Source organism: Sebastes fasciatus, chromosome 6 (genome assembly GCF_043250625.1).
Source record: "Sebastes fasciatus isolate fSebFas1 chromosome 6, fSebFas1.pri, whole genome shotgun sequence".
Taxonomy (NCBI): domain Eukaryota; kingdom Metazoa; phylum Chordata; class Actinopteri; order Perciformes; family Sebastidae; genus Sebastes; species Sebastes fasciatus.
Genome location: NC_133800.1, coordinates 28,378,056 through 28,402,764, shown reverse-complemented (window position 1 = coordinate 28,402,764; position 24,709 = coordinate 28,378,056). Strand labels below are relative to the sequence as shown.

At 41.9% G+C, this 24,709-nt stretch overlaps 1 protein-coding gene across 1 annotated transcript; it reads left to right on the top strand.

The window, feature by feature from the left end:
• Positions 1 to 1,036: 1,036 nt before the first annotated feature.
• scarf2 (scavenger receptor class F, member 2) lies at positions 1,037 to 23,383 on the top strand. Its single transcript, XM_074638994.1, has 11 exons — positions 1,037 to 1,785; positions 4,003 to 4,061; positions 4,147 to 4,248; positions 4,689 to 5,208; positions 5,991 to 6,209; positions 7,026 to 7,154; positions 7,446 to 7,549; positions 8,779 to 8,893; positions 9,234 to 9,331; positions 17,839 to 17,994; positions 19,117 to 23,383. Exons 1-11 carry the CDS (start codon positions 1,676 to 1,678, stop codon positions 20,331 to 20,333), a joined length of 2,829 nt encoding a protein of 942 aa, XP_074495095.1. The 5' UTR covers positions 1,037 to 1,675; the 3' UTR covers positions 20,334 to 23,383.
• The last annotated feature ends 1,326 nt before the right edge of the window (positions 23,384 to 24,709 follow it).

The following is a 24,709-nucleotide window of genomic DNA, read 5'->3' as shown; positions in this document are numbered from 1 at the left end:
CATGCTGGCCACATAAGCAACAAATGACTCTGAGTACTTTACCTTTCTGCGGACAAACAATCTCATGCTATCTATGACCCACAATTCACCTCTGGAACATGTTTGTCATGCATAACTCTCGGTGCACATGAATTACATAACTTAAAGTCCTTTTTTGACCATTTGAATTGCAGTCAAAACACCAGAAACCATTCATTAATCTAATGTTAAGCCATTTATATAAAAAAAAAAAACCTGTCAAATAATTTGGGCTCGTAGCAGTTTTCTGTTTTGATTTTGGCAGTGGGTTTAGTTGACAAATGGATAATTATGGATTATGCCAGTAATTAAAATACATTCATGTCATAATATTTTGTAGAGGATTAATGATACTTTATTTTGGTCCTAAACCCCTTCAAAGACCCCTGATGATCCACAATGGGATGTGCTCTTGTGAGAAAAACAAGCAGGCATTGTGCAGCCATTAGTGGAGAAAGGCATTGGACTGGATGTTATGATGCATCTGACTTAATGGATACAAAAAAAAACATGAAAGCCTATTAATAAGAGACCTTGCACTTTGAGTGCAGGAGGTGCCATATGCCACAATCACTTCGTTGGTGTTAACAGATGGGGGAGCTATTGTCTAACACAGTTATAACACTGCTGCCCCCTCCACCCACAACACACACACACACACACACACACACACACACACACATAAAGGCACACACACACTCTCCCCATGCATCAATTAAAAAGCTACCTTAAATTAGTGCTTTTTTAAAAGTAGAATACTGAAAATACAAATCACATCTTCAATTCTGTCTTTTAAAATTGAACGATTCACAGATGCGTAAAATGCGCAACTATTATTGATAAGAATGATAAATAGTGCCAATTTTCATCATACATTAGAACTATGTTTTTTTGTCCTAATTAACTTTTTATTTGTTAAAATAACAGACTTGGCAACCAGACATTGTTTTAAGCAATGCCATTGAAACAGACCCTGTTGCACACACACACACACAGGCCTATGTAAATTTGGTGGCGCACGCATGGCGCACAAAGCCAAAGATAGAGTAACAAATCAGGAATTTCCCTCCTGCCACTCCTGAGAGCGCAAGAGAGGACAAAAGTTACGGATTAAGCTCTTCTCCTCCGAGAGGAAAAAAGCGAAAGGCAGCTAATTCGCTCTGCATTTCTTTTTTGTCAAGACTATCATCATATATCCACACGTTTCCACGCGCGTAGAGAAAGAGCATTGTTTTGGAAAAAAGTTTTTTATTTCATCATGAGTCTGGACACACGGGCTTTGCATGATGAACTCTTTTAGCAACTTTTATGGAATAAAGTGCGCACTGCAGGAGAACAGAGTTTATCAAGAATACTGTGATTTGCAAGTTTTATGACTTATTTCCAGCTGCTCGGTTTTGGATAGCAGCAGTCGCTGGTCACTTTTCTTTGCTGCTGACTTTCTCGATGGCGTAGGTGGTTGCAAGAAGTTTTTTAATCACCTTTTTTTGGGGGACAAGGATTTTGGTCTTTACCAAGCAGATACATCAGGATTATTATGTGCGTAAAACCAAATCGGAGTGTTTAAAAAGCCAGTGAAAAAGCCACCATCATCACTTTCCGGAGAGGGGAAATGCGGAGTGGAAACGGCGTCTAGAAGGATGCTGCTGCTTCTACAATGGAAGTGAAGAACTCTTTTGCTGTTGTTGCGGTGGTTTGTCTGTTCTTTTGCTCCGGTTTCAGCCAAGAACTCAACCCCAAAGGCAGGAATGTATGCAAAGCACCTGGGTAAGCATCAAGAACATAATATAGGGTATTTATTCCACTGGTTGCGCGTTTAGAAGTTTTCCTTGTGACATTTTGTTCCTTGTTGCTTCAGGTTTTCGTTAAAAGAGTCTTGGAATTGCACTAAATACATGTCATCTTATTCCTCAAGTAATTTCCAGTTGATTGGAACAATAACAGGGTTTTAAAACTGAGCATAAGACATCAATAACATTTTTTTGCAGTGTTGGCCTCATGCACGAATAACGGTTTTCACTAAAGTGGAAAAAAATCACTGTAAATCTTTAAAATCAACCACTGACTTTGTTCTCTAAACTTTTATTTTATATAAAGCATTCACATTAATACAGATATATTCGATATATTATTTCATTTCACTTTCTTTTTTACATATAACGTGTTCCCAGTCCGCTGTACAGCAGCAGGAGGAGGAGGAGTCCATTGAAGAAAGCAGCTATACAGATGTGTGCATCTGGAACAGGAGTGTTTTCATCGCTCTGTAGGGGGCGCTCTCATTAACCTTAACAGTATTCGTGGCATCGTTTGATAACACATAATGCACTTTTAAATTACACTTTTTTTGAGTGATAATGAAGGTTATAAAATATTTAAAGGGGAAACATGTTGGTTGATATTTCAAAATAAAGATACAATACTTGAAAACTAATAGAATTATATTCTAGGAATCCACATATCTAGACAGCTCTCTCTTTCTCTCAAAAGTTAAAGCATCCAAAAAACATTTCCTGACCTCTAGGATTACAGCTGAGCCTGTGGAATGATTCCAATGAACCCAAACCAAAGCTCCACAATTGCTGACTGCAGCATCCAAACTTGTTGGATTGATGTCTAAGAAGAGTTTTGAAATTTTGGCAGCAAACGTAGTCCAGGGCTCGTTCTCCAACATGCCATAAAAGATGTGTGATAGGAAATCATGTGCTTGGTTTATTTTGTTTCTTGTAACGTCAACGTTTTTGGAGCAAATCTGAAATATCTCAAAAGCCACACGCTGCATCTTTTCGTGCAGTCAGAATGAAATGGAAAGTAGTCAAGAGCTGCTATTCAAAAGTTGAAGTTGTGCTGTCAGGATCTCATAGCTTGTTCTTTGCTTCACAGGGCAACAAATCAGTCATTTACCACAAACATATAGCCCGTTTTAGTGCTTTGTGAAGTTTCCAGTGTGATATATAAATAGCACTGGCTTTCACTGCTCTAAAAGTCTGACACTTTACCCTCCCTCCAGTATTCAACATTCATTGCAGTGAACTCTCCACTCACCACTCACTTGTTTTTTTCCCCATCATGTTTCTCTCTGACTTGAATGCGATGCTTTCAGCACCGATGCCGAAAAACAGCTTTTTGAATCAGTTAAAGAGCAGCTATTGAATTTCTCAGCAAAAGGTAGTTGATACGATATGATAACATTATATGTAATAATGAAAGGCAAACAGGAGTGCCGCTGTGCTTCTAAACACCTAATTATTTTCTACACAACAGTGAATGCAATCTCTCTTTCTAGTGCTGACATGGATTGTGTCAAAAGGTCAACAAGGGTTAACGCCATACATGTCGAATTTGGAGCAGCACAGTTGGAAAAAAATTGACTCCAGTGTCATGTTATGTGCATAAAATGGTAAAAGGCTTATTTAGAAATCATCTTCCTTCCGTAACAAGTGAAAGCACACAGAGTGTAGACCTGTGATCTCCACCACGCGCCTGTTTTGGCAGCATTAAAAAAACAGCGTTGCTCCCTGCTCATTGACTGAAAGCAAACTGCCATCTTCAAACACTTTGGGGGAAGCTGACGTGTTGCAGGGGCCCCACAGAGGTCACAGGCGTGGGAGGAAGAGGAGACGCATCCGTCCTTTCCTGACAGGCCTAAAACTTGGCTGCTAAAATATTGTCTCTGAATATCCACATTCCCCCCAAAAGGCTGAGGAAACCTAAAGAAAATGACACAGATTCAAGGGTTTAAGGGCTGGGAATGACCCATATTCAGATAATTATACAACCCTGTTCTAAACACATGCGTCATGTACAATGCCCCGCATACGTTCACAGGAGTTGGCATCAGCCACATCAATAAGAAGTGTGAGATCAAAGAGGCAAGTGTTGGGTGTGGAAGCTGCCGCCTTTGATATGTGTTTGTTTCGCTGTACTTTAGCCAGATTCTTCATCATTCCCCCCTTCTCATTCTCAACCTCGTAACTTCTTTTCCAGATCACCGGGATCTGTGTGCTGCGGTGGATGGGGGCAGTTAGGGGATGAATGCCTGACACGTATGTACCACACAGACATCAAATATCAGCAGGGCTCCTTGTGCAAAGCCAGTTGAATAATACGGTCTGTTCTTGTTCACCCAAGCTCTCTGCGAAGGCAACTTCACCTGCAAGGAGAATGAGGTGTGTGTCAGGCCGAATGAATGTCGCTGTCGTCATGGATACTTTGGAGCTAGCTGTGACACCAGTAAGGGATTTCTTACATTTTTATGAGCATTTCTACCTTTTGTCTCTTGTCTACAGAGGCCAAATGAATAGAAAATATTTTACATGTTATATGCCAGTTTTCAGCTCTCATTAAAAATCAAAAACTACAGCACAAGTCGAAATCACTGCACTTTGATATCGTTAGACTTGGCTTTGGGGATGGCAATGTAGTTCTGTCTGTAGTTCATATAGCATAGCATATGTTGGTTTACATGCGAAACAAAGATAGTGACCATTGTAAACATTGTACCTGCAAAACATCAGCATGCCATTGTGATTATGTTGCAATGTCAGGGTTTAGCACCACTGATCCTCACAGAGCTTCTAGCTTGGTTGCAGACACTTACTCGTGTATAAAGATATTTGACAAGTCAGAATCATTTTTCCCATTCCCTAATGACTGCAATTATCTTTTAACAGAGTGCCCTGCCCAGTTCTGGGGCCCTGACTGCAAGGGGAAATGTAACTGTTACCCCAACGGCCAGTGCGATGACTTGACCGGCGAGTGCACCTGCAACCACAATCGTTGGGGCCCTTACTGCGAGAACGCTTGCTTATGCCAAAAGGGAAAATGCGACCAAGAGACGGGCAGATGCACATGTCACCCTGGCGTCTGGGGTCCCCAGTGCAACAACAACTGCTACTGCAGCATCAACTCTATCTGCGACTCAATGACGGGGCGATGCATGTGCAATCCCGGTTGGACGGGGAGGAACTGTGCAATCCAGTGCAACTGCAACAACTCACCGTGCGACCAGTTCACGGGGCGCTGCCAGTGCCGGGAGAGGCTGTGGGGCCCGCGGTGCGAACGCTACTGCCAGTGCATCCACGGCAAGTGCAACCAGGCGGACGGCTCGTGTACCTGCACGCCAGGGTACCGTGGGAAGTTCTGCAGGGAGCCGTGTCCGGCCGGGTTCTATGGTCAAAACTGCAGGAACAGGTGGGGAAAAAAATCTTGGCACAGAGTAAATGTACCGTATAAAACACACAGGAAACATGCAGTTTCACAGATGCCTAATGTTCAATTCCCTTGTCTGATCCATCTTATTGTGCAATTTTGTGGTTTTTATAGGAAATAAGATTTGATATATGCTGCAGCTGATAACCCTTAAAATATTTGACCGTGTTACTTAATGGAGCAATAATAAAGCGAGATTTGGGAGTTGGTATTCCCATTATCCCATAATCATCAGCCAACATGTAAAAGCAATTCAGGTTAAGTGCTTTACCTTCCATGGACTGTGACATTCTCACACCATACAGTTACATACAGCTATAAACTAAAAAAGAACATGGTTAGAGTTCAATATGGTTTGTCTCCCTCTTTAAAGGAACAGTGCATAACATTTCGGAGATTAGCAGAAATGGAATATAATATTCATAACTATGTTTTCATTAGTGTATAATCACCTGAAACTAAGAGTTGTTGTGTTTTTGTCAGCTTAAAATGAGCCCTTCATATCTACATAGGGAGCAGGTTCTTTTCATGGAGTCCGCCATGTTTCTACAGTAGCCCAGAACGGACAAACCAAACACTGGCTCCAGAGAGAGCCAAATCCTACACACTGCATCTTTAAATGATCATTAAAGCACCAATTGAAAGCATACAAATACAGATACTTCCCATCAGGTTTCAGATCCTTAAACCGTTTTATCACCTTTAGACGACATATAAACATGATAAATGAGAGTTGTTTTTCTGTTTTCCTTGGCTGACCACAGGTGTGGACACTGCAAGGGCCAGCAGCCCTGTAAGGTGACAGAGGGTCGCTGCATCACCTGTGACAGGGGCTGGAATGGGACACGGTGTGACCAGCTCTGCTCCAAAGGCTTCTTTGGCGAAAATTGCCAGGAAGTGTGTCCCACCTGCAAAGACGGTCACCACTGCGACCCCATTCATGGCAAGTGCTCTCACTGTAACCCTGGCTGGATTGGGGACAGGTACGAAAACACACACGATACAATTTAGAAATGTGTAAAAGAAATATGAAAAAAATATTTTTGTTGTTCAGTCAGACTTCTTTTTCGTAGCACTTTAGCACTTTCAGAGTTAAAGAGGACCTATTATGCTTTTGTGACACATGACGCTCAAGCACCGATGTGCGAGCGGCGAGCCAAAGGCCAATTCGCCTCTGATCTGGGGCTTTTGTCGGGGAGCTCCGAAAACTGTCGGGGAGAGAAAAAATCAGGGCTAAACAAAGGCATAACAAAGTCCAGTCCAAAAGGAGTTACTATCCCCCACAGAAACACTGATCCTAAACTGCCTGAAACACCTTGCTTGAAGTCCTGCCTTTTCTTCTGTAACATAGTGATGTCACTAAGTACCAAATTTGCATAATACCTGCCCAGCGGCTAGATTGTCACGCCCTCAAACAAAGCTAGTTAGAGCGGTGCTGGAGCGGAGTCCAAAGACTTTGATTAATTTGACCAATCACAACAGAGTAGGCCAGCTGACCAATCAGAGAAGAGGGGGGGGGCAGGAACTCAAACAGAGCGTTTCAGACAGAGGATGAAAAGAGGTGCTGCAGCACAGCCGGTATGAGAAAAATAAAGCGTTTTTTAAACATGTTCTAGTAGAAGCCCAAAATACAAGTATGAACCTGAAAATAATAGCATAATAGGTCCTCTTTAAAAAGAGTAGTTGTGCCTTTAACTAATAGTTACTGTACTATTTTCCATACTGTGATAATGTCTGTGACTCATACAGCTAAACTTGAAAAATGACTGTAATCATGACATTCCTCTTGTGTGCGATAGGTGCGAGGTGCGCTGCCCCAACGGCACATATGGGGAGAACTGCGAGAACAACTGCAGTCACTGTTTTAACGGCATCTGTCATGTTGTCACCGGAGAGTGCTTGTGTGACCCGGGATTTTATGGCACATAGTAAGTCTTGAGACACCTCACAAAAAAACTCATGTTTATGCTTTATAATACACCGTGAAAATGGTTGATGGCTTTCTTATTACTTTTGTCAAACACTTCTTGGGAATTGAACAAATTGAACACGTGAAATAGAAAAGTTAAATTCCTACAAACTTCCATTAGAGGAACATTTTTTGCCTGGAACAAAAAACCTGATCCCATTTATGCCTTTTCCCTTCTTCTGTGTCCTATTTCATGCATCTGTCACTTGGAATGAAAATTAAACAGATGTTGTTTTTTTCTGTACTCAAGCTGCAATATGACCTGTCAACCCGGCCAGTATGGAGTGAACTGCAACCAAACCTGCTCTTGCAATGACAAGAACTGTGATCCCGTGTCTGGCGCTTGCTATCTCCGTAAGCAAATCTTCTTTCTTTGAAGCACATGCTTTGTAGTTATGTTTTAAAGGGTTTTAAGTGAACAGCACTTGTCAGAAACTAGTGTTTTTCTAAATAATTCTTCTCAGAGACAAACAGTTATTTCTTACTCGAACTGCACATACCAGAAAGACTTATAACCCTCTGAACTGTTTGTCCAAAGAGCCAGATGCCACTAGCGCTGCCTGTGTATTAAATGTCTAATAGTTGGCTGTACACACAAAGTAACAACAAACACGTCTATTCAGGTCAGTGTGTGTAGTGGGAGAGTTAACGTAGCGAGGCCTTGATAGTGTTTCCAGACCCAGACCGGTGTCCTTTTTATGGCTGTGTTTGTTGGCTAAGTTCCTGTCCAGCCAGAGAGAGAGAGAGAGAGAGAGAGAGAGAGAGAGAGGAAGGAAGAAGAAGAAATAAAGAGGGAGAAAATATGAGAGAAAAAGAGTACTTGGAAGGGAGACAGCAAATGGAGGAAAAAGTGTTTGGAAAGAGGAGATCATTTGGAGGCAGGCGAGGAGAATATTGTTGTTTAGGACACAAAGGTAGGAGGGATCTTGGCAAGTGGACATCATCTTTATCCAGCTGTGAGCGCAGAGCAATGACAACACGCCACGCCCAGGCTGCCCAACAATCCATCTCCGCCTGATGTGATAGTGTAAAGACCCAAGGGCCGCCGCTACTTACCCCTTAACTGATGGTTTGCCTCTCCTCCGGTGTCATCCGTCCTTGCGAGCGCCAAAAGGCCGTCCATGCTTACGCAATTACAGCACTTATTATCTTTGGGGTGGATCCCACTTGAAGGAGGGAGGGGTGTTGATAAATCATCGATGAGTTATGATGGGGGGGTGTGTGTAGTAAAGAGGGGAAGTTGCTTGCAGGAAATCAGCAATGAAAGCGCAAGTGGTCCCGCGTTGAGGGAGATAAGATTAATAGTGAAATCTTTAATTTCAGCCTGTTGCAATATTCCTCAGAGATGCTTCACGTCGAGCTCCATCTTTATTATCAAAGCTAACTATCACATTAATAAAGATTACATACAGTGAGCTAAGGCCTCTCCTTGTGTCATTTGCATTCACTTGCGCAGTAAATCATAATAATCTGCTATATGCCAAGGTCCTCCAGTGTTAGCGATGACAGAGAGAGAGATTTGTTGAAACTGGCACACTACGTTAATGTGGCACACCCATAATTCCCTGTGTCTCGTCTTTCAGAGCCCAACCAGCGGATGGGTGTGATCGCGGCTGGAACCCTGGTCTCCTTTTTGCTGATCGTCCTCCTCTCGCTGCTGTGCTGCTGCTGCCTGTGTCGACACAAAGACGACCACAAGTGAGTGACAGATAGGTGTCTTCACCTCTAACGGTCCGTGACGGGGGGCTCCTAGTATAGGAGGCTTGCCCTGGTTATGAAAATAGAGGAAAATGTTTTTCTTTCTACTCTCTCTCTCTCTCGCAGGTACCAGGTTGTTAAATGAATAAATGCATTTAAATAGTATTTTAAGTACTTTTTTATATATTGACATTACAGCGTGTGCAGCAATGTGAGCGGCCCCCGAGCCCTCAAAAGAGGCACGGGGCCAGGTTTAATATGCCTCTTTTTGAATGATTCATTTGGATTTCCATGGCGTCATCCCTTCTCAACCCTAACCGAGACAACTCTATACCAACAGCAAAAAAGCCAAGCGGATCCTGTGTGGACGATTCAGCCGAATCAGCACAAAACTTCCCCGTATTCCACTGAGGCGACAGAAACTGCCCAAAGTAGTCGGTAAGCCCCAAAACTCTTTTTCTCATATCCCACCGCAGTGCTGCCAGGAGCTGCTGTGTTTCATGTAATCATCCTCTCTGGTGCTCGTACAACACAGTCTCACTCATAGCTTCATTAATACACAAATGATATTCAGATTTTGACATTGAGGTGTCAAATGATCTGAAAGCTCAGTGCTTTTATATGTCTTCCTCTTAAAACATCAGGGACAATGACAGCGATGAATGACATGAGTGAGCGTTTTTTCTTCAGTGCTACCTTAGTCTTCCTCTTAGATGATGAATAGGGTTGAAAAGTGTATGGCGGCTGCCAGGCGAGTATGGGGTTTCATTTGAAAGGAATGCGCTGGTTTTAGAGTCCCTTATTATTCTTGGCACCCTCAAATGCCATGTGTTCATATTATTACAACCCTAAACTGGGCCTTTTTTTTTTTTTTTCTTCCCATTTTCTTTACCCGTTTCCATCGTCTTCTTCCCCAAGTAAAATTTTTCTTGGGCTGAGGAGGAGGCTGTGTTATTAAAAGAAGGCCAGTGGTTGTCGGGGGGCCCCGGGTGGTGCTGAGTGACGCGCTATCAAAGGCCACACTGTTTGGGTGGACGCTGTGGCTCTGCTGCTCCATGCGGAGGTCTCGTGGTCTGCGACAGATCTGTCTGTGACCCCAGTCTTTTTTTTTTTAAGTAGACAGAGGAGATATGATGATCTTTTAAACTCCACCACACACAGTTTAACATGGCTGCTTTTGTTTAGGATTCAAAAATGGGTTGAACAGTTTAAAGATACACACTTAGCCATCTGAATTTCTTTACAAATTCAAGTATTTGTATAAGCAGATAGCCGTCTAGTTGTGTTTACATTCATATATTTTATGCACATCTTGAAGTATCACAATAGAAAAGCTGAATGGAAACAGCAAAATTCAATAAAACTTCCTCAGTTGTGAAAAAAATAGTTTTTACGCTCGATTGAGGTGGTTTTTTCCTTTTTCGAAAAACAGTAAATGCAGTAATTGGGTTATTGAAACCATAGACTGTATATAAGAAGTGGACATAGTCGCCATGACGTCACCCATTGGTTTATGGACTGCCGTTTTGAAGCCTTGAGTTTGGCGTTTTGGCTGTTGCCATCTTGGTTGTTTTGCAACCGGAAGGGACACAAGAGGGCGGAGCTAAGTTCAAGCGTATGCTGAATAAGACATTTTTAGGCGACCAAAAAGGTTATAATTAACTTTCATGAACTGAAAACACACTGTGAAAGGGTTAAAGTTCTACGTCATAAACACGGACAACTCCCAGACCAGACAACGCCGTGGTAGCGATCTGTCAATCACAAGGTAGCCACGCCCTAAAGCATACCCTGCTTTATGGTCTATTTGACTCTAAATGGGACCATAATTTACTAAATGAACATCATGCTGTATTGAAGAAGACTTGAAACTAGCGATTGAGACCATAAACTCATGTTTACAATTTTACTGAGGTAATAAATCAAGTGAGAAGTAGGCTCATTTTCTCACAGACTTCTATACAATCAGACTTCTTTTTGCAACCAGAGGAGTCGCCCCCTGCTGGCTGTTAGAAAGAATGAAAGTTTAAGGCATTTCAGCATTGGCTTCACTTTTCAGACCCGGAGGTTGCTACCTGATTGAAACGCCTTTGCTGTATAAGTTCTGACGTAGCAAACATTTACGGCGTCTTACTGGATATTCCCATAATGTGTGAATGCTTGTCTTTGTCTCCGACAACATGAAACATGGCCAATACTAGCTGACATGGAAAAATAATTAAAACTTGCCCAATTTAAACAAAATAAAGACCTCTCTCCATTTTTCTCTTGTAGCTGGTTAGATGGCCAAGACTACGGTTTCCAATTTGCAACCTTTACTTCTTCTATTCTGTTTACTGGTAGATTACAGTCACGCGTAGCCTATAGCGCCAATTTCTGGCCAAACTATGCTATACCCGAGTTTATTCACTCCAAACCAGTTGATTAAAACATGCCTAATTCACATTTCTTTTAAACATTGTTAAACATTTGCAACATTTCAAAAGTTTGCTGAAGTAGTTTTGCTTTTGCTGAATTGACTTAAATTTGCTTGACAATTGAATGAAAACACGGCTACTGCGACAATACATGCAGCTGCAGGGTAAATGTATTTTCATTTCCTGCATATCAGAACAGCAATATTTCTTTGCACTTCACAAACTTCTATATATCCAATATTTTCAAGACATATATTGGAGCCCATTTGTATTAATTATGCAAATGTTTCTATTTATAATTGAAGTAGGAGATTAATAATGTTTAGCTAACAACATTGACAGAATATAGAGGTGACATTTGCAGTAGTGCTAAAACAATTAGTCAACTAATGAATTAGTCCGCTGACAGAAAGTTAATGCACAACAATTTTACTAATCGATTTATTGTTAAAAGTCATTCATCAAAAAAAACAAAAACATTCTTTGGCTCCAGCTTGTCAAATTGGCTGCTTTTGCCCGTTTGTCATTGTGAATCTTTGGACTGTTGGTCTGACAAAACAAGCCATGGGAGTCGGCTCTGGGAATCTTTCTCGATTTTCTGACATTTATAGTTTCAATGATTGATTGTTTGAAAAAATATATATGTATTCACAGCGGTGTTGCACAGCAGTTTCCCAACTATGCTTCAACTTAAGCATCATTATGAAACACTGTAACTTGGTTCTTTAAAAGTCCTCTACTGAAGTCAGTGATGACCTGTTTTTTTCTCCATGTCGGAGCAGCATGTGCCTCCTCAGCTATTCAGCAGATTCTTTGAGATAGAATCTGTCTTTATTATGCCTCGGTCAAAATACAACACTTGGACAGAGATGCCTTTGTCATCACAGTGGTGGACATTAATACGCTTGTTTATGAAGGGCTTAACCATGTGAAGCAATGTGCCGGAGGCATAAAAAAGCAACGTCATCTTAACCAAATGCCTTTTTTAAACAAATAATCTATTTCACATCTTTACAGAAAGACACTGGGATGTGTTAACACTGTAAGCAAAGCAGCCCGGTCTAGCCATGACGTATGAGTGACACGGCAATTTGTAAGGTCGAGGCAGATGGTCGCCCACCCAGAGCCGGGTTCTGCCCAAGGTTTCTACTCGTTAAAGGGGAGTTTTTTCTTGCTACTGTTGCATAAGAATGCATGCTCATGGGGGCTCTTTTGTTGGGTCTCTAGATTATAGAGTACGGTCTAGACCTGCTCTATGAAAAGCATCTTGAGATAACTTCTGTTATGATTTGACGCTATATAAAAATATATTGAATTGAATTGAAAGTCATTTTGCGTGCAATGACAATGCCTTTGTTGCTTTTGGCGTGTCATGTGTACACCATGTAGTCTGTACTGACTACAATGTTAATGCATCCACGTGAATATGCTGCGCTCAGAGCTAGCCGTAGAATAAAAAGTGAGAAAGACTGCTTATGGTGGATGGGTCCAATAAACACAGGACTTCCAAACAGGAGACCGGTGTTCATGTCCCAAACTTGTTGAGTTATTTTGATGTTACGTTAACAACTGTTTCACAATAATTGCGTGGCGTTAAATGACATGCAAAATTCACAACTTTAACCCCGTGGCGTGAAATGACGTGCGAAAAAATCTTGAAATGCGTCATTATGACGCGCGGAATGTCTTTAAAATGTCTTGCTATTTATACGCCTTCCCATGAGATCAGTCTGAGCAAAGACAGAAACATATATTTTATTTTACAATCAAGATTCCTACATGCCCAGACAACAAATAAGACTACCATGTACCATTGGAACAGACCTCTCTTCCCCATTACAACTAGTATGCGTCTCTCTTGTCCTTCCTGGTTTGTCCTATCCAAATGTTTGCTACTCTGCTTTCTGTTGGGCTACCCACAGAAGCGTGGTCTGCCAACATTTAGAAACTCAAACTCTGACTGGGGCTACACAGTCCTGCGCACACACACATTCCAGAGGGGGCCCAATGGGGCTGGAAACAGGAAGTGGTCAAATTTACCCCAGCCCGTGTCAGAACTGTGATTTATCCACACCAGGGTCAGTGGCAACAGATGTGGCAAGACAAAATGAAAAAGGAACAGGGGGGGAGTAGGTTTTGGAAGACAACATTTACTCCTCTGTTAGCATAGTTAGCCTCAGAGAAATAGCAATGTGAGCACACTGTCACCTACTCGCCTCTTGGCAAAACTAAAGCTGTTTGCTTGTAGTTTTGGCATTCCATTCTAAGCATATTTACTCCACGCCCAACAGATTCACGTCTGTCCGGCATTCCTTGCATCCTCTGTGTCCAAATGCTTCCCCACGGATGAGGGCTGAGAGCAGCGCCACCTGCTTTTTTCATCGTCATTTTTCCTGGGAAAGTTGGCTGGGATTGCAAAATGTGTTTGCAGCAACACTCGACTTTACATCCATGCAGTTGTGAACTGCCTAAAGAAAACGTTATCCCACCCTGAAGTCGCTCTTGAGTGCATTAAATAAGATGTAAGAAATGGGAAATGAGCAGCTTGAGATTTAGGAATATTAGTAAATAAATGTGATCAGTTATTGGTTAATAGGCTCTGAATTGGCCATGTTAGATGCTATATAAGAAGTGGACGTAGTCACCGTGACGTCACCCATTGCTTTGTGGACTACGGTTTTGAAGCCTCGAGTTCAGCATTTTGGCCATTGGCATCTTGGTTTTTTGCAACTATAACTATCTATTTGACTCTAAATGGGACTATAATTTACTAAATGAACATCATGCTGTATTGAAGAAGACTTGAAACTAGTGATTGAGACCATAAACTCATGTTTACAATGTTTACTGAGGTAATAAATCAAGTGAGACGTAGGCTCATTTTCTCATAGACTTCTATACAATCAGATTTATTTTTGCAACCAGAGGAGTCGCCCCCTGCTGGCTGTTAGAAAGAATGCAAGTTTAAGGCACTTCTGCATTGACTTCACTTGACCCAGAGGTTGCACACTGGTTAGATGCCACTCAGTTTACTCTATCTGTTTTAGATTTTGTAGACAGTCCTGTAACCCTGACACAGGCTATTTCAGGCTGAAACATATTGTTTCTTTTTTATTATTGGCAAGTGAAATCCCCATTCTATGCCCAGGTTCCCACAGCTGGACCAGGCATTTGAACTAGCAACCTTCTAGCCTTTCGACTACCTCTGGTCTGTCAACGCAATCCCCCCACTGAGCAACTGTGGTGGCGGAGCTGTGCAGCTGGGATGTGTCAATAATGCCCTGTTGTGCGTTGGCCTCCATGTATGGAGGGATCACAGTGGCGTCCAGTCTGCAGAACAATCTGCCCCACTACACCCGCAGTCTGGAGGGAGCAGCTTTTCAAGGGCAGCAGTTGTTCATCACTGCATGCAAGTAATGTCGCGAAATACCCATGTGTTAGCTTGTTGACTGACTTAACTGAAGTCTTTGCATAGGTTAGCTGCTCTACATTCCTCAGTCAGAGTCTCTGCCTATCGGCCTGCTGCTGCTGCACAGTAAAGACCCTGCATACAAACAGGAGTGGAGACAGAAAACACACCCTGTCTTGTTCATTTATTTATTCCTCTCATTGAATTTGGGAAAAAATATTATTTTGTCATCCACACCTCTGGATAAATTGCTGGGTTCTGTATATTATTATTAATCTACCACATCCACACAAAGTTGATTTCTTTGTTTAAAGTTAATCCGATCAGAATAGTAGTGCCGTGTAAGACTTTTGTAGCCACAACAGTCCAACATTAACTACACATGTAGAGAGAGCAGGGTGGCATTATTCTCGTAAACAGGATATCCTTATATAATCACATAAATGGGTGCCCTTGGATGGAAGTCCCCTCTACTTTCATATCATAACGCTTGTTATTTTTGGTCTTTTTCCCGCCCTTTTACACACATCTGTACTTGCTTATTGTAGACATGTTGCACCTGTGTTGACGTTAGCAACACAAAGGCATTAGACTCCCAAACTCTGACATGTAGGTCAGAGGTTTAGATGACTTTGTTTGGATAAATGTAAGAAAAGCTATGATTCTAGTTAGCAATACAGATTCACAAATGAGTTTTAGCATGTCAGCAAGACATTTAAACAGATCTGAGGTGAGTTCAAATCTATAATTTTGGAAACTACATAAAAGCAAACCAGGGTCCTTGATATTACTTTGTACAAACATGTCAGTACACAAAAATGAAATCTGTGGCACACGCACACGCTCACCCCTGTGAGCCAGTTCTGATTTGAACCATGACTAAATCTGGTTGTTGTTTGAAAAAAAGAAAATGTTGAAGGCACAACAGAGAGTCACATGGTGCGAGGCAGGCAGATGGACACAGGAAACATGAGCATAAACATCAGACCGGGTTAAGATGAAAAATAAACCAGACATGTTTAGTTTACACGTTATGGTGAGAGGAAGCTCTAAACAGATCATCTGTATAAAGTTGTATGTATTTGAATGTTATTAAGATGAATATTTTCTTGTTTTGTAGCATTTTAAAGCAGTGAGAATGTAAACAAAGCTGTGCGAAATAAGCTCCCCATGCTCTAAAATTACATGATGAAGTACAAACTATGCAAATGTAAATACAGTAAATTCCTCTGAAAGTGCTTCTACAAGTCACAAAGTCTGTAAAAATCCATCTATAGATCACTTAAAGTAGCTCATCTTTTTAGTTACAGTCAAACAACAACAGCTAGGGAGCTCAGATTTGCTCCTGGCCAGGGTCCTGGTACAGTTAGGGGATTTCTTCCACTTAGGGTTTATCGGAGGTCTAAACAATGGATGGCCCCATGTGTCATCAGGCATGTAAACAGGAGCATCTGATGTGGTCGGTCACGTCGAGTTAACGCCCGGGACGGTTTAAGCCAAGACTCACGCCAGATGGGAAGATCAGCCGCAACTGTCCCTCAGAAACCACAGCTGTCCTGAAAACTGAAGGGTCAGCAGAAAGCTGCAGTGTGAAGGGGAGGAAGGAAGAGGATGACTTAGAGAGAGAGAGGGAGACGGTGAGAGAGGAACATGACTTGACCTACATATTGTTAAGGGAGAGGATTCTGTGGAAGATGACGAAAGAAGCCATTTGCTTCACACCCTATTACTAGGAAAGACCAGAAAAAAAGATGGCATGACATCAGCATCACAACAGTTTTACTTAGGGTCAATACTTTAGTGATATATCCAATATTATACCGTACATTGCTTTATACATTTTAAAAGAATATTTCACATTTTGGGAAATATGCTTATTGTGTACAGGCTCGCAGGTGTGCAGACTCGGTCAAAGCCGAGTATATGGCTGGACCGTGTATGGTCAGTCTGTGAATTTGTGGCTAAATTGTTACACATATAGTCAGTGGTCATGTCTATAATGTTAAATCCAGCGGTACATGTCCACCAGGTCCAGGACACTAGGAGACGCGGTGCTCCACGCAACCAAAGAACGTATATGGCCAAGAAATGAAAGTCAATTAATTGTTCCATTGCAACATCAGCGCCCAGCAACAATGCTACGCTTCCGCCATTTTTTGACTGAAAGCGACTACCGGACGCCAGTAAAATGTCTGCCTAAAAAGTACCATACAAAAGTAAAAAAAAATATTTCTATCCTATTGTCATATTCTACCAAAATGGCCTGTGTTGAATAATAATATTATAGACGATTTCCGTCCAAAATGGCGGCATCTGCTGTTGTCAAAAAAACACCGGAGTTTTGTTGCTTTGCTTCTATACTTTGACTCAACTGGCCGTTCAAGCGGTGACGTACTCTATTGCTGAATGCACCTGATTGGTCCCCAGTTTCCCCATCGGCCAATGAGAAAACTCCAACACTTGGCCGAGCAATCGTGTAACTTCATCACTCGGTGACAGACTTTTGCGTTTTGTAGAGCTGGTCATCTGCATTCCAGCCAAAAAGGATATATTTTTAAGCGTTTTTGCTTTATTTTCACTTACATCTCATTGAATTAGAATGTATGATTTAGCATCTCATAGATTGAGACCTAAATAATAGCTCACATACTCCTCAATAATTCATCCGTTCATCAATGAATGAATTATTTAGTTGTTTGGGTCAACCAGTAGTTGCAGACCCACCAAAAACAACGCCGGCAGCCGTGGGTTGCTTGAGAATTTCTGTCTCGTCCGACGGTCAGAATGCTGTTTCTTGTTTGTCTTTTAACCTGTGAATAATAAAACTCTGGGGGAAACCTGAATCACTTCAGCTTTTGACAACACAATATAAAAACAGCTTATGCATAAAAATGTCTTCATTCGCCTCCAAAAACCCCATAACGTTGGAGCCTTTGTTAACTCAAATTCAAATCCAATAACAAAAAAAAAAAATGATTCCGCAGACTCACTTAAACCAACACTTTCTCCATCTCTGCAGCAGTTGTGAGAGTGAGTGAGAACAGACTGTTGTTCTTGTAACACGGTACAATACCCTCTGGCTGACCTTTTTGGCTTCTGCGTTTGTTTTCTGTTCTCAGTAGCCCACCACGACCCAGAGAACACCTTCAACTGCAGCTTCATCGAGCCCCCCTCGGTGGCCGAGCAGCCCTCCCCCTCCTCCTGGTCGTCCCAGGAGTCCTTCTCTTCCTTTGAGAGCGGAGACGAGGGGCCAGTTTACTGTGTGCCCCATGAAGGTGAGTCATCGTCAGAATAAATAAACAGTTTAGCTATCTGGAATGACGCACGCAAATCCCTAATTTGTCTTTGGCATGTAGGAGCCTTCGGTCATCCACACATATGCTGATAGGCACAGGTTTCTGAAGAAGTTAAGATCCCCAGTGTGACCGTTGAATGACTCACCCACTTGTGTAAATCTCATTAGGGAGATAGTTTCTTTATCATATGCCATCTAGGCCCAGGTTTTGCTTCGAGAACAAGGAGAGTATAAACAGGAAATGGAATGGTCAAGTCAGCACATGGCACGAATCCAAACAGTGACTAACTCCTTGAAATCTGATGGAAAACACCCGTTCCATCAGTTTCTATTCTGGAAGTCTGACGGTGCAAGGTTTTGTTTTGGGGGATTTTTGTGTGTGCTGAGTGATTGATTGGTGTTTAGTGCTCTCCTAGTTCTCATTCTTATCGTGAATGGTTCAAGGGCTTCGAAACAATTGATTTTGAGTAAAAAGCCTCGGGCAAAATAATTGTCGTATCACAAAATGGTTTTGAATTACAGTTGCGCCGATAGGATCTGTTGCATTGGAGCCACTCCAGTCTCAAGTATGTGTATACAAATTAGCAAATGAAGTGGTACAAATATCAGTCTTTAAATAACATTAGTGCTTATCTGGTGGGAAGATAAGAAAATGTCTCCTTCAGGTGAAAACAATGAATTGCTGCTATTTGTGAAGGTCACAGATAAAACACATTGTTTACAAGTTTCAGAAGATTCTTCTATACTTCTTCTATGATAAGTTACATAATCTCACTTTAATTGAGAATGTGTATGGATATTTCAATGATCTTATCTGTTTATTACATTATTTATATTAGTTTAAATTAAAATGTATTTTAAAGATTTGGCTCCAGGAGAGGCTCTTAAGGAGACAGGCACTAAAACAGAGCGTTTCCGACAGAGGTTGATTACAGGTACATTCAGACAGACAGCATGATAAAAAGAATGTGTTCTTTAAACATTAAAGCATGTAAACATGTTCTATTAGAAACCCAAAATGCAAATATGAATCTGAACATGATATCTCCCCTTTAATTTGACCCCTTTGACTAATACCTGTTGATCTTCCAATGATCCACAGAATCTGTGAACGAGAGCAAAGAGAAGCGCAGCCCCAGCCCAGCAGCAGAGAAGCCAGAAGCTGTCGCTAATGAGGATGATGCAGGGGAGTACACCTCCCTGAAAGACACCAGTATCACAAAACCAGAAGGCAGCGAGCAGCCCCTGCTCAAGTCCTCCGACAGCGAAGGCTCAACCAGTGGCTCCGAGTCCACTACTGCGGCCCTCTACGCTCGCATCGCCCGCCTCTCCAAGCAGTCCAAGGAGGAGGATGGGGATCGCACTCCTACACCAGAGGTTAAGCGCAATGGAAAGCCACCGCCTTCACCTGGCAGGCCCAAACCACGGCCACCAGACCCGTCCACTAAGCCCAAAGTTTCGTGGATACACGGAAATACTACAGGGCAGCCAGAGCAACAGGGGCAAGGGGGAATGAAGGCACTCGCAGTGCCGAAGGAGAAAAAGAGGAGCTCCAGCGACGGCTCAGCCAAGAGCGAGGAGCGGCAGAAAATGAAGGAGAGGAGTCGTGAGCAACAGAAGAAGCAAGAGGTCAAGGAGGCAGACGCCAATGGCTCCCCCAGCAAACACAAACCTCTGCGAGGTAAGAAGTCTGGGGACGAGCACAGCAGCCCCAGTCACATGGAGCACATCAATGGCGTGGTTCAGAATGCCCTCAAGAAGATAAGTAACTTCCACAGCTCCTCGTCTGAGAAGAAGAGCGCTGACAGTCCAAAGGAGACCCCCAAGGAGCCACCCAAGAGCCCCAAGGTCATCCACCCTCACATGAACTCTGAGGCTGCCACGCTCCTGGCTGCTCAGCTCAAGGAGAAAACCCAAAGCATCAACAGGAACGAGGGGACGGGTCTGACGAAGACCAATGGTCTCTCCACACCCAAGGGAAACCGGGAGAAGCCAACACCTCCGCAGAAAGCCAAGAGGACCCCCTCCAGTGGATTGAGCCAGCAGGGCTCCACCAAGCCCATGCTGCCCACCTCGAGCAGCCTCCAGAAGATGGTGGCACCCGTCGCCACCGACCTCGGGACCCCTGAAGCCAAGAGCCCGGAGAAGCAGGACTTGAACGGCTCAAGGGCAGGGGACCCGATGTTGGATGCTACACCAAAGAAGACTCCCATAAAAAAGCCGCCCAGGAAGAAAGGCAAGGAAGGTACTTTGGATACGTCGGAAATTAAAACACCCCAGCAAAAGACAGCCATTATGCCCCCACAGGTAGTGAAATAAGTGTTTTTTTTAAAGACAAAAGGCCAAAGTTTGTGATGGATTTCAAAGAGACTAAAATGGATTTGTTTGAACCACATAGTTTTTCAATCAAGGAATTTTAACATTTTCTGTGTGAGTGTGCTGCGACTCCAGGACCAGTCAAGAGTGAGAAATGCTTTAAAATGGAGGGCGCGGTTGAGTCGTATTGGTGAGTTGTATTATACAGTAATGACCTCTATACACCAGTGTATTTCATTTCAAGAATCCCTTTTTTTTGTGTAACGACTATGTATCAAGCTCACACCACAACCTGTGGCTAAACCGGACACAACTGTGACAACAATGGTGCACAGACATAATCCCTAGTTCATTCATCTCTATTCCTCTGCAGTATGTCCACCACTATATTTATATATGGATTGCTTTTGAGGTTGCATTACTGTAAGTTGCATTGCAGGTGTCGGAAAAATAGCTAGTTTTTATGTACGCTCTCCAAAGGTACTAAGGGTACTAAAAATAACAAGAAAATTAGATCCTCTGAGGATCCCAAGCTATTTTGTTTGTTTTGTTTGTGGACCAACATGCATAGATACAGTTCTATACCTTAAAGAGGACCTATTATGCTTTTGTGCTTTTCCTTTTCTTTTAGTATTACATATTTTTTTGTGCATATAAAAGTTCTGCAAAGTTACAAAGCCCGAAGTCCATGCCAAAGAGAGTTACTCTCTTTTTATAATACCTCCCTAGCGGCTAGTTTGGCACGCCCTCAAACAAAGCCAGTTAGAGGGGAGCTGGAACGGAGTTCGAAGAGTTTGTTCGGTTGACCAATTACAACAGTGGGCCAGCTGACCTATCAGAGCAGACTGAGCTTTTCGGTAGGGGGGGCAGGAGCTCAAACAGAGCGTTTCCGACAGAGGGTGAAAAGACATGCTGCAGCACAGCCAGTATGAGAAAAATAAAGCATTTTTTTTAATATTAAAGCATGTAAACATGTTCTAGGAGAAACCTGAACTACAAGTATGTACATAAAAATAAGCATAAAAGGTCCTCTTTAAGCCACCCTCCTCATTCTTTATGTCTAGGCTATTCTTTGCAGATGACGGTCTACTTAATTATTGTCAATTTGGAGCAAGACTTTTTTATTGGAGAACTTCTATAGCAAAGAAAGCACCTTTTTTATTTTCCTCCTCTATTTTGCTCGAGGGCATGTTTAAGGTTGATACACCACATTATAAGGAACACAAAATCTGACACCCCAGAGTACACAAGTTACGCTACATTTAGGGCTTAATTGTCCTCTGTGCCTGTGAGTCACCTTTAATTCCTCACTGAGCTTTAGCGTTGGTCTCGAGGCTCTTCCCTACAGAAATGTTACACTTTTGGATTTAAAGTCTTAGCTCTCTTTTGTCCGACTCTGTCAGACATGGTTTGTCGAAAACCCAAACAAGCTCTTTGATCTTTCTGTAAAAAGGGCTGCTTTAAACCTCTTTCATACTTCGGCTAACACCAAATCACCAGAATGTGCTCTTACTGTACGTTTTATTCAGTCAGCTAAACCACTAAACCAAAAATGAAACCCCGAGCTATTCTATGGCCTCACTTTATGTCATGCTTATAAATCACTTTAAACTCACTTACTTTCCCTGTAATACAGCAACATCTGCAATTTCCCTATGCCGTGTTTAAGAATAACATACTGCATAGCCCCGTAAATCAGATGCAATAAATAGTTTTGTTAAGGTAATGACTGTTGGTAGGATTCTCTACAGATCTGACTAAGGAGACTGCCATGTGTCTTTATCTGCTCTTCTAGTTTAGTCGAGAAACTAGGTCAATATCGCCAACTGAGCTACTCCCATTTCACATGAATTTGTTTATGCCATCGGGGTATTGTGTGGAAAAAACTTGTGTCAAGGATGTTTTGTGCCTTAAGGATCATATTATCTTAAGCTAGTAGAGTCATGCTGAACTAACAGGGTGCTTTAATTTCATTTGTTTAGGCTAAATGGTACCGTGCCTCGAGTGTTAAGATGTGCCTCAACTGTGGATCAGTTTAAGCAAAAGAAGCCGTGTTTGCCTAAATGTTGTTGCCAACCTTTATTTCAAGTGTTGATCCTAAAAGAAATAAACCAAAAAGGGTGGTGGGGTGGGATACTTAAACTGGAGGGAAAAAAAGCTTTTTATTGGTGGATAGCTATTTTGAAAGTAGCATTGAAAACATGAGCTATGAACAATGGATGATGTATGTTAATGTGCCATTGGTATGTGCTGAAGAATATGTTACGTTCACACAGCTAATTTGAAAAAAAAAAGTCTGTTTTATGTGTTTTTATCAAGGTACAACTCATTTCTTTGGTTATTTTTTCAACTCGTATACATTGTGTACTTTTTATTATCTTTGTAAGCTGTGCTTATATGACCTTTTTTAGTTCTTCTGTTTTCCTCGGTGTCAATGAACTGGCTTTCATGTTGTATTTGCTTTTTTTTTGATACGTTGCTTATTTTGAGCTCTGAAGCGAACCTACAGTATGAGTACTTTCCATCTTGTAAAGTTTACATTGGCTTTGTAATTGTTCTCTGTTGATGTTATTGTTTGTGTAACACTTAACTGCATGACGCAGAGTGTAATTATATGGCATTAATAGTTGCACCGGAAATCTGTAACCTTCTTGCTCCGTCCAGTTGTTATTATTGCCTCCCATAAAGACAAGATTAACTCATTCAGAAAGGATTGTACAATACTACTATGATACCACTGTTGAAACAATTGCATATACTTAAAACCATAACATTGTGTAATTATGAAGTGGCAATTTCTTTTTTTTTCTTCTTTTTTTTTACCTGACTGGCCCGTGCCTGTTTTTATAGGCGTACAGTGCATTTTTGTAAAGAAGGGCCTGAAAAGCTGCAAAAACCGTTACCAACTGTAAGGTATTTTTTGTCTTTTGTGGTTTGTTTTTTAGAAACTTTGATTTCCATTTGTGTATGGTCATTAAATTGGTGTTTCCTCATTTACTTCTTTGGAATAAAAAAGCAATACATGTAGCCCTAGTCAAACCAGAACTTAAAAATCCGTCCTCATTTAATTGCTTTCCAAAGTCATCATAATTCACTAAGACCACATTTGGGGCATGACCTCTCCTTGGCATCTTCTCCAAATGTCTTATTCCAGCATACAATCAGCTAGAACAATAATATGATAAAAAGGGATGTATTGGGTAATACACCACATAAATCTCTTATTGTATTCTTCAAACAGATTCATTCGAATGCTGATTGATATTTGACCCTTTCCTGTGACTCCGGGCTACCGGCGAGTCCTCCAGAGTCACTCGGTCACAGCGGTTCTTCAAAGAGCCTGAGGGAACCAGGGAACTGTTCATTTGGCTCCTTCAGGATGGGGGCACAAGAGCTCCTTTCATGAGGGGAAAAACAGTGGAAACTCTGTGCTAAGGAGTTAATCACGAGCTGCATATGTGTCGTCTTTTGGCGGGGATAGGGGGGATATAGCAGGACTGGGCCACAAGGCAATGAAGGAGCATGAATGGATGGATATTAGGATGGATGGATAGGTCATGTGATGGGTAATTGGAACCAGAAGGCGAAGCGGCTTGGTTTTAGGTTTTGACATGGTGATCTACTTACTGTGTACATGTTTGGAATTCATACAGAAGATTTTTCAGAGCTGTAGACCTTGTGTCTGATTTATGATCCACTTTTGGACCCGTCAGAGACTTGCCTATATTGATTAAGCCTCGTTCAAGACAACAAATAGATGTGGATCTGACCTTCTTATAGACCATTCTAAAACGATAAAAACGATTAAAAAAAAAAGTTTTGCTCATGCTGGCGCCATAGTTTACAAGGTGACAATGTTGGTGGTTCCACCACTTTGGTCTAGATTGAAATATTTCAACGACTGTTGGATGGATTGCCAAGAAATGTTGTAGAGACACTCATGGTCGCCAGAGGATAAACCCTGATGACTTTGGTAATCTCCTGAGTTTTCCTCTAGCGTCACCATGAGCTTGACTTTTCTTTATTAAAATGTCTGAACATCTATTGTATGGATTAGCACAAAAAGACATTCATGGTCTCCAGATGATGTATCCTTGTGACTTTTATGATCCCCTGACTTTTCCTCTTGGGCCACCTTAAAGTTAATATTTGTGGTTTTGAGTGAAATGTCTCAACGACCGGATTGGGACAAACACATTGCCATGACGTTTGGATTTAGGCATTCGTGGTCCCCACAGGCTGAATCGTAATAACTTTGTTGAGCCCTTAACTTTTCATTTAGTGCCATCGTGGTCATAACTTTTGTCCAATACTTTGGTTTATTGTTATTGGTTTAAAGGGGACATATAAAAAAATCTAACTTTTTCATTGTTTGTGCT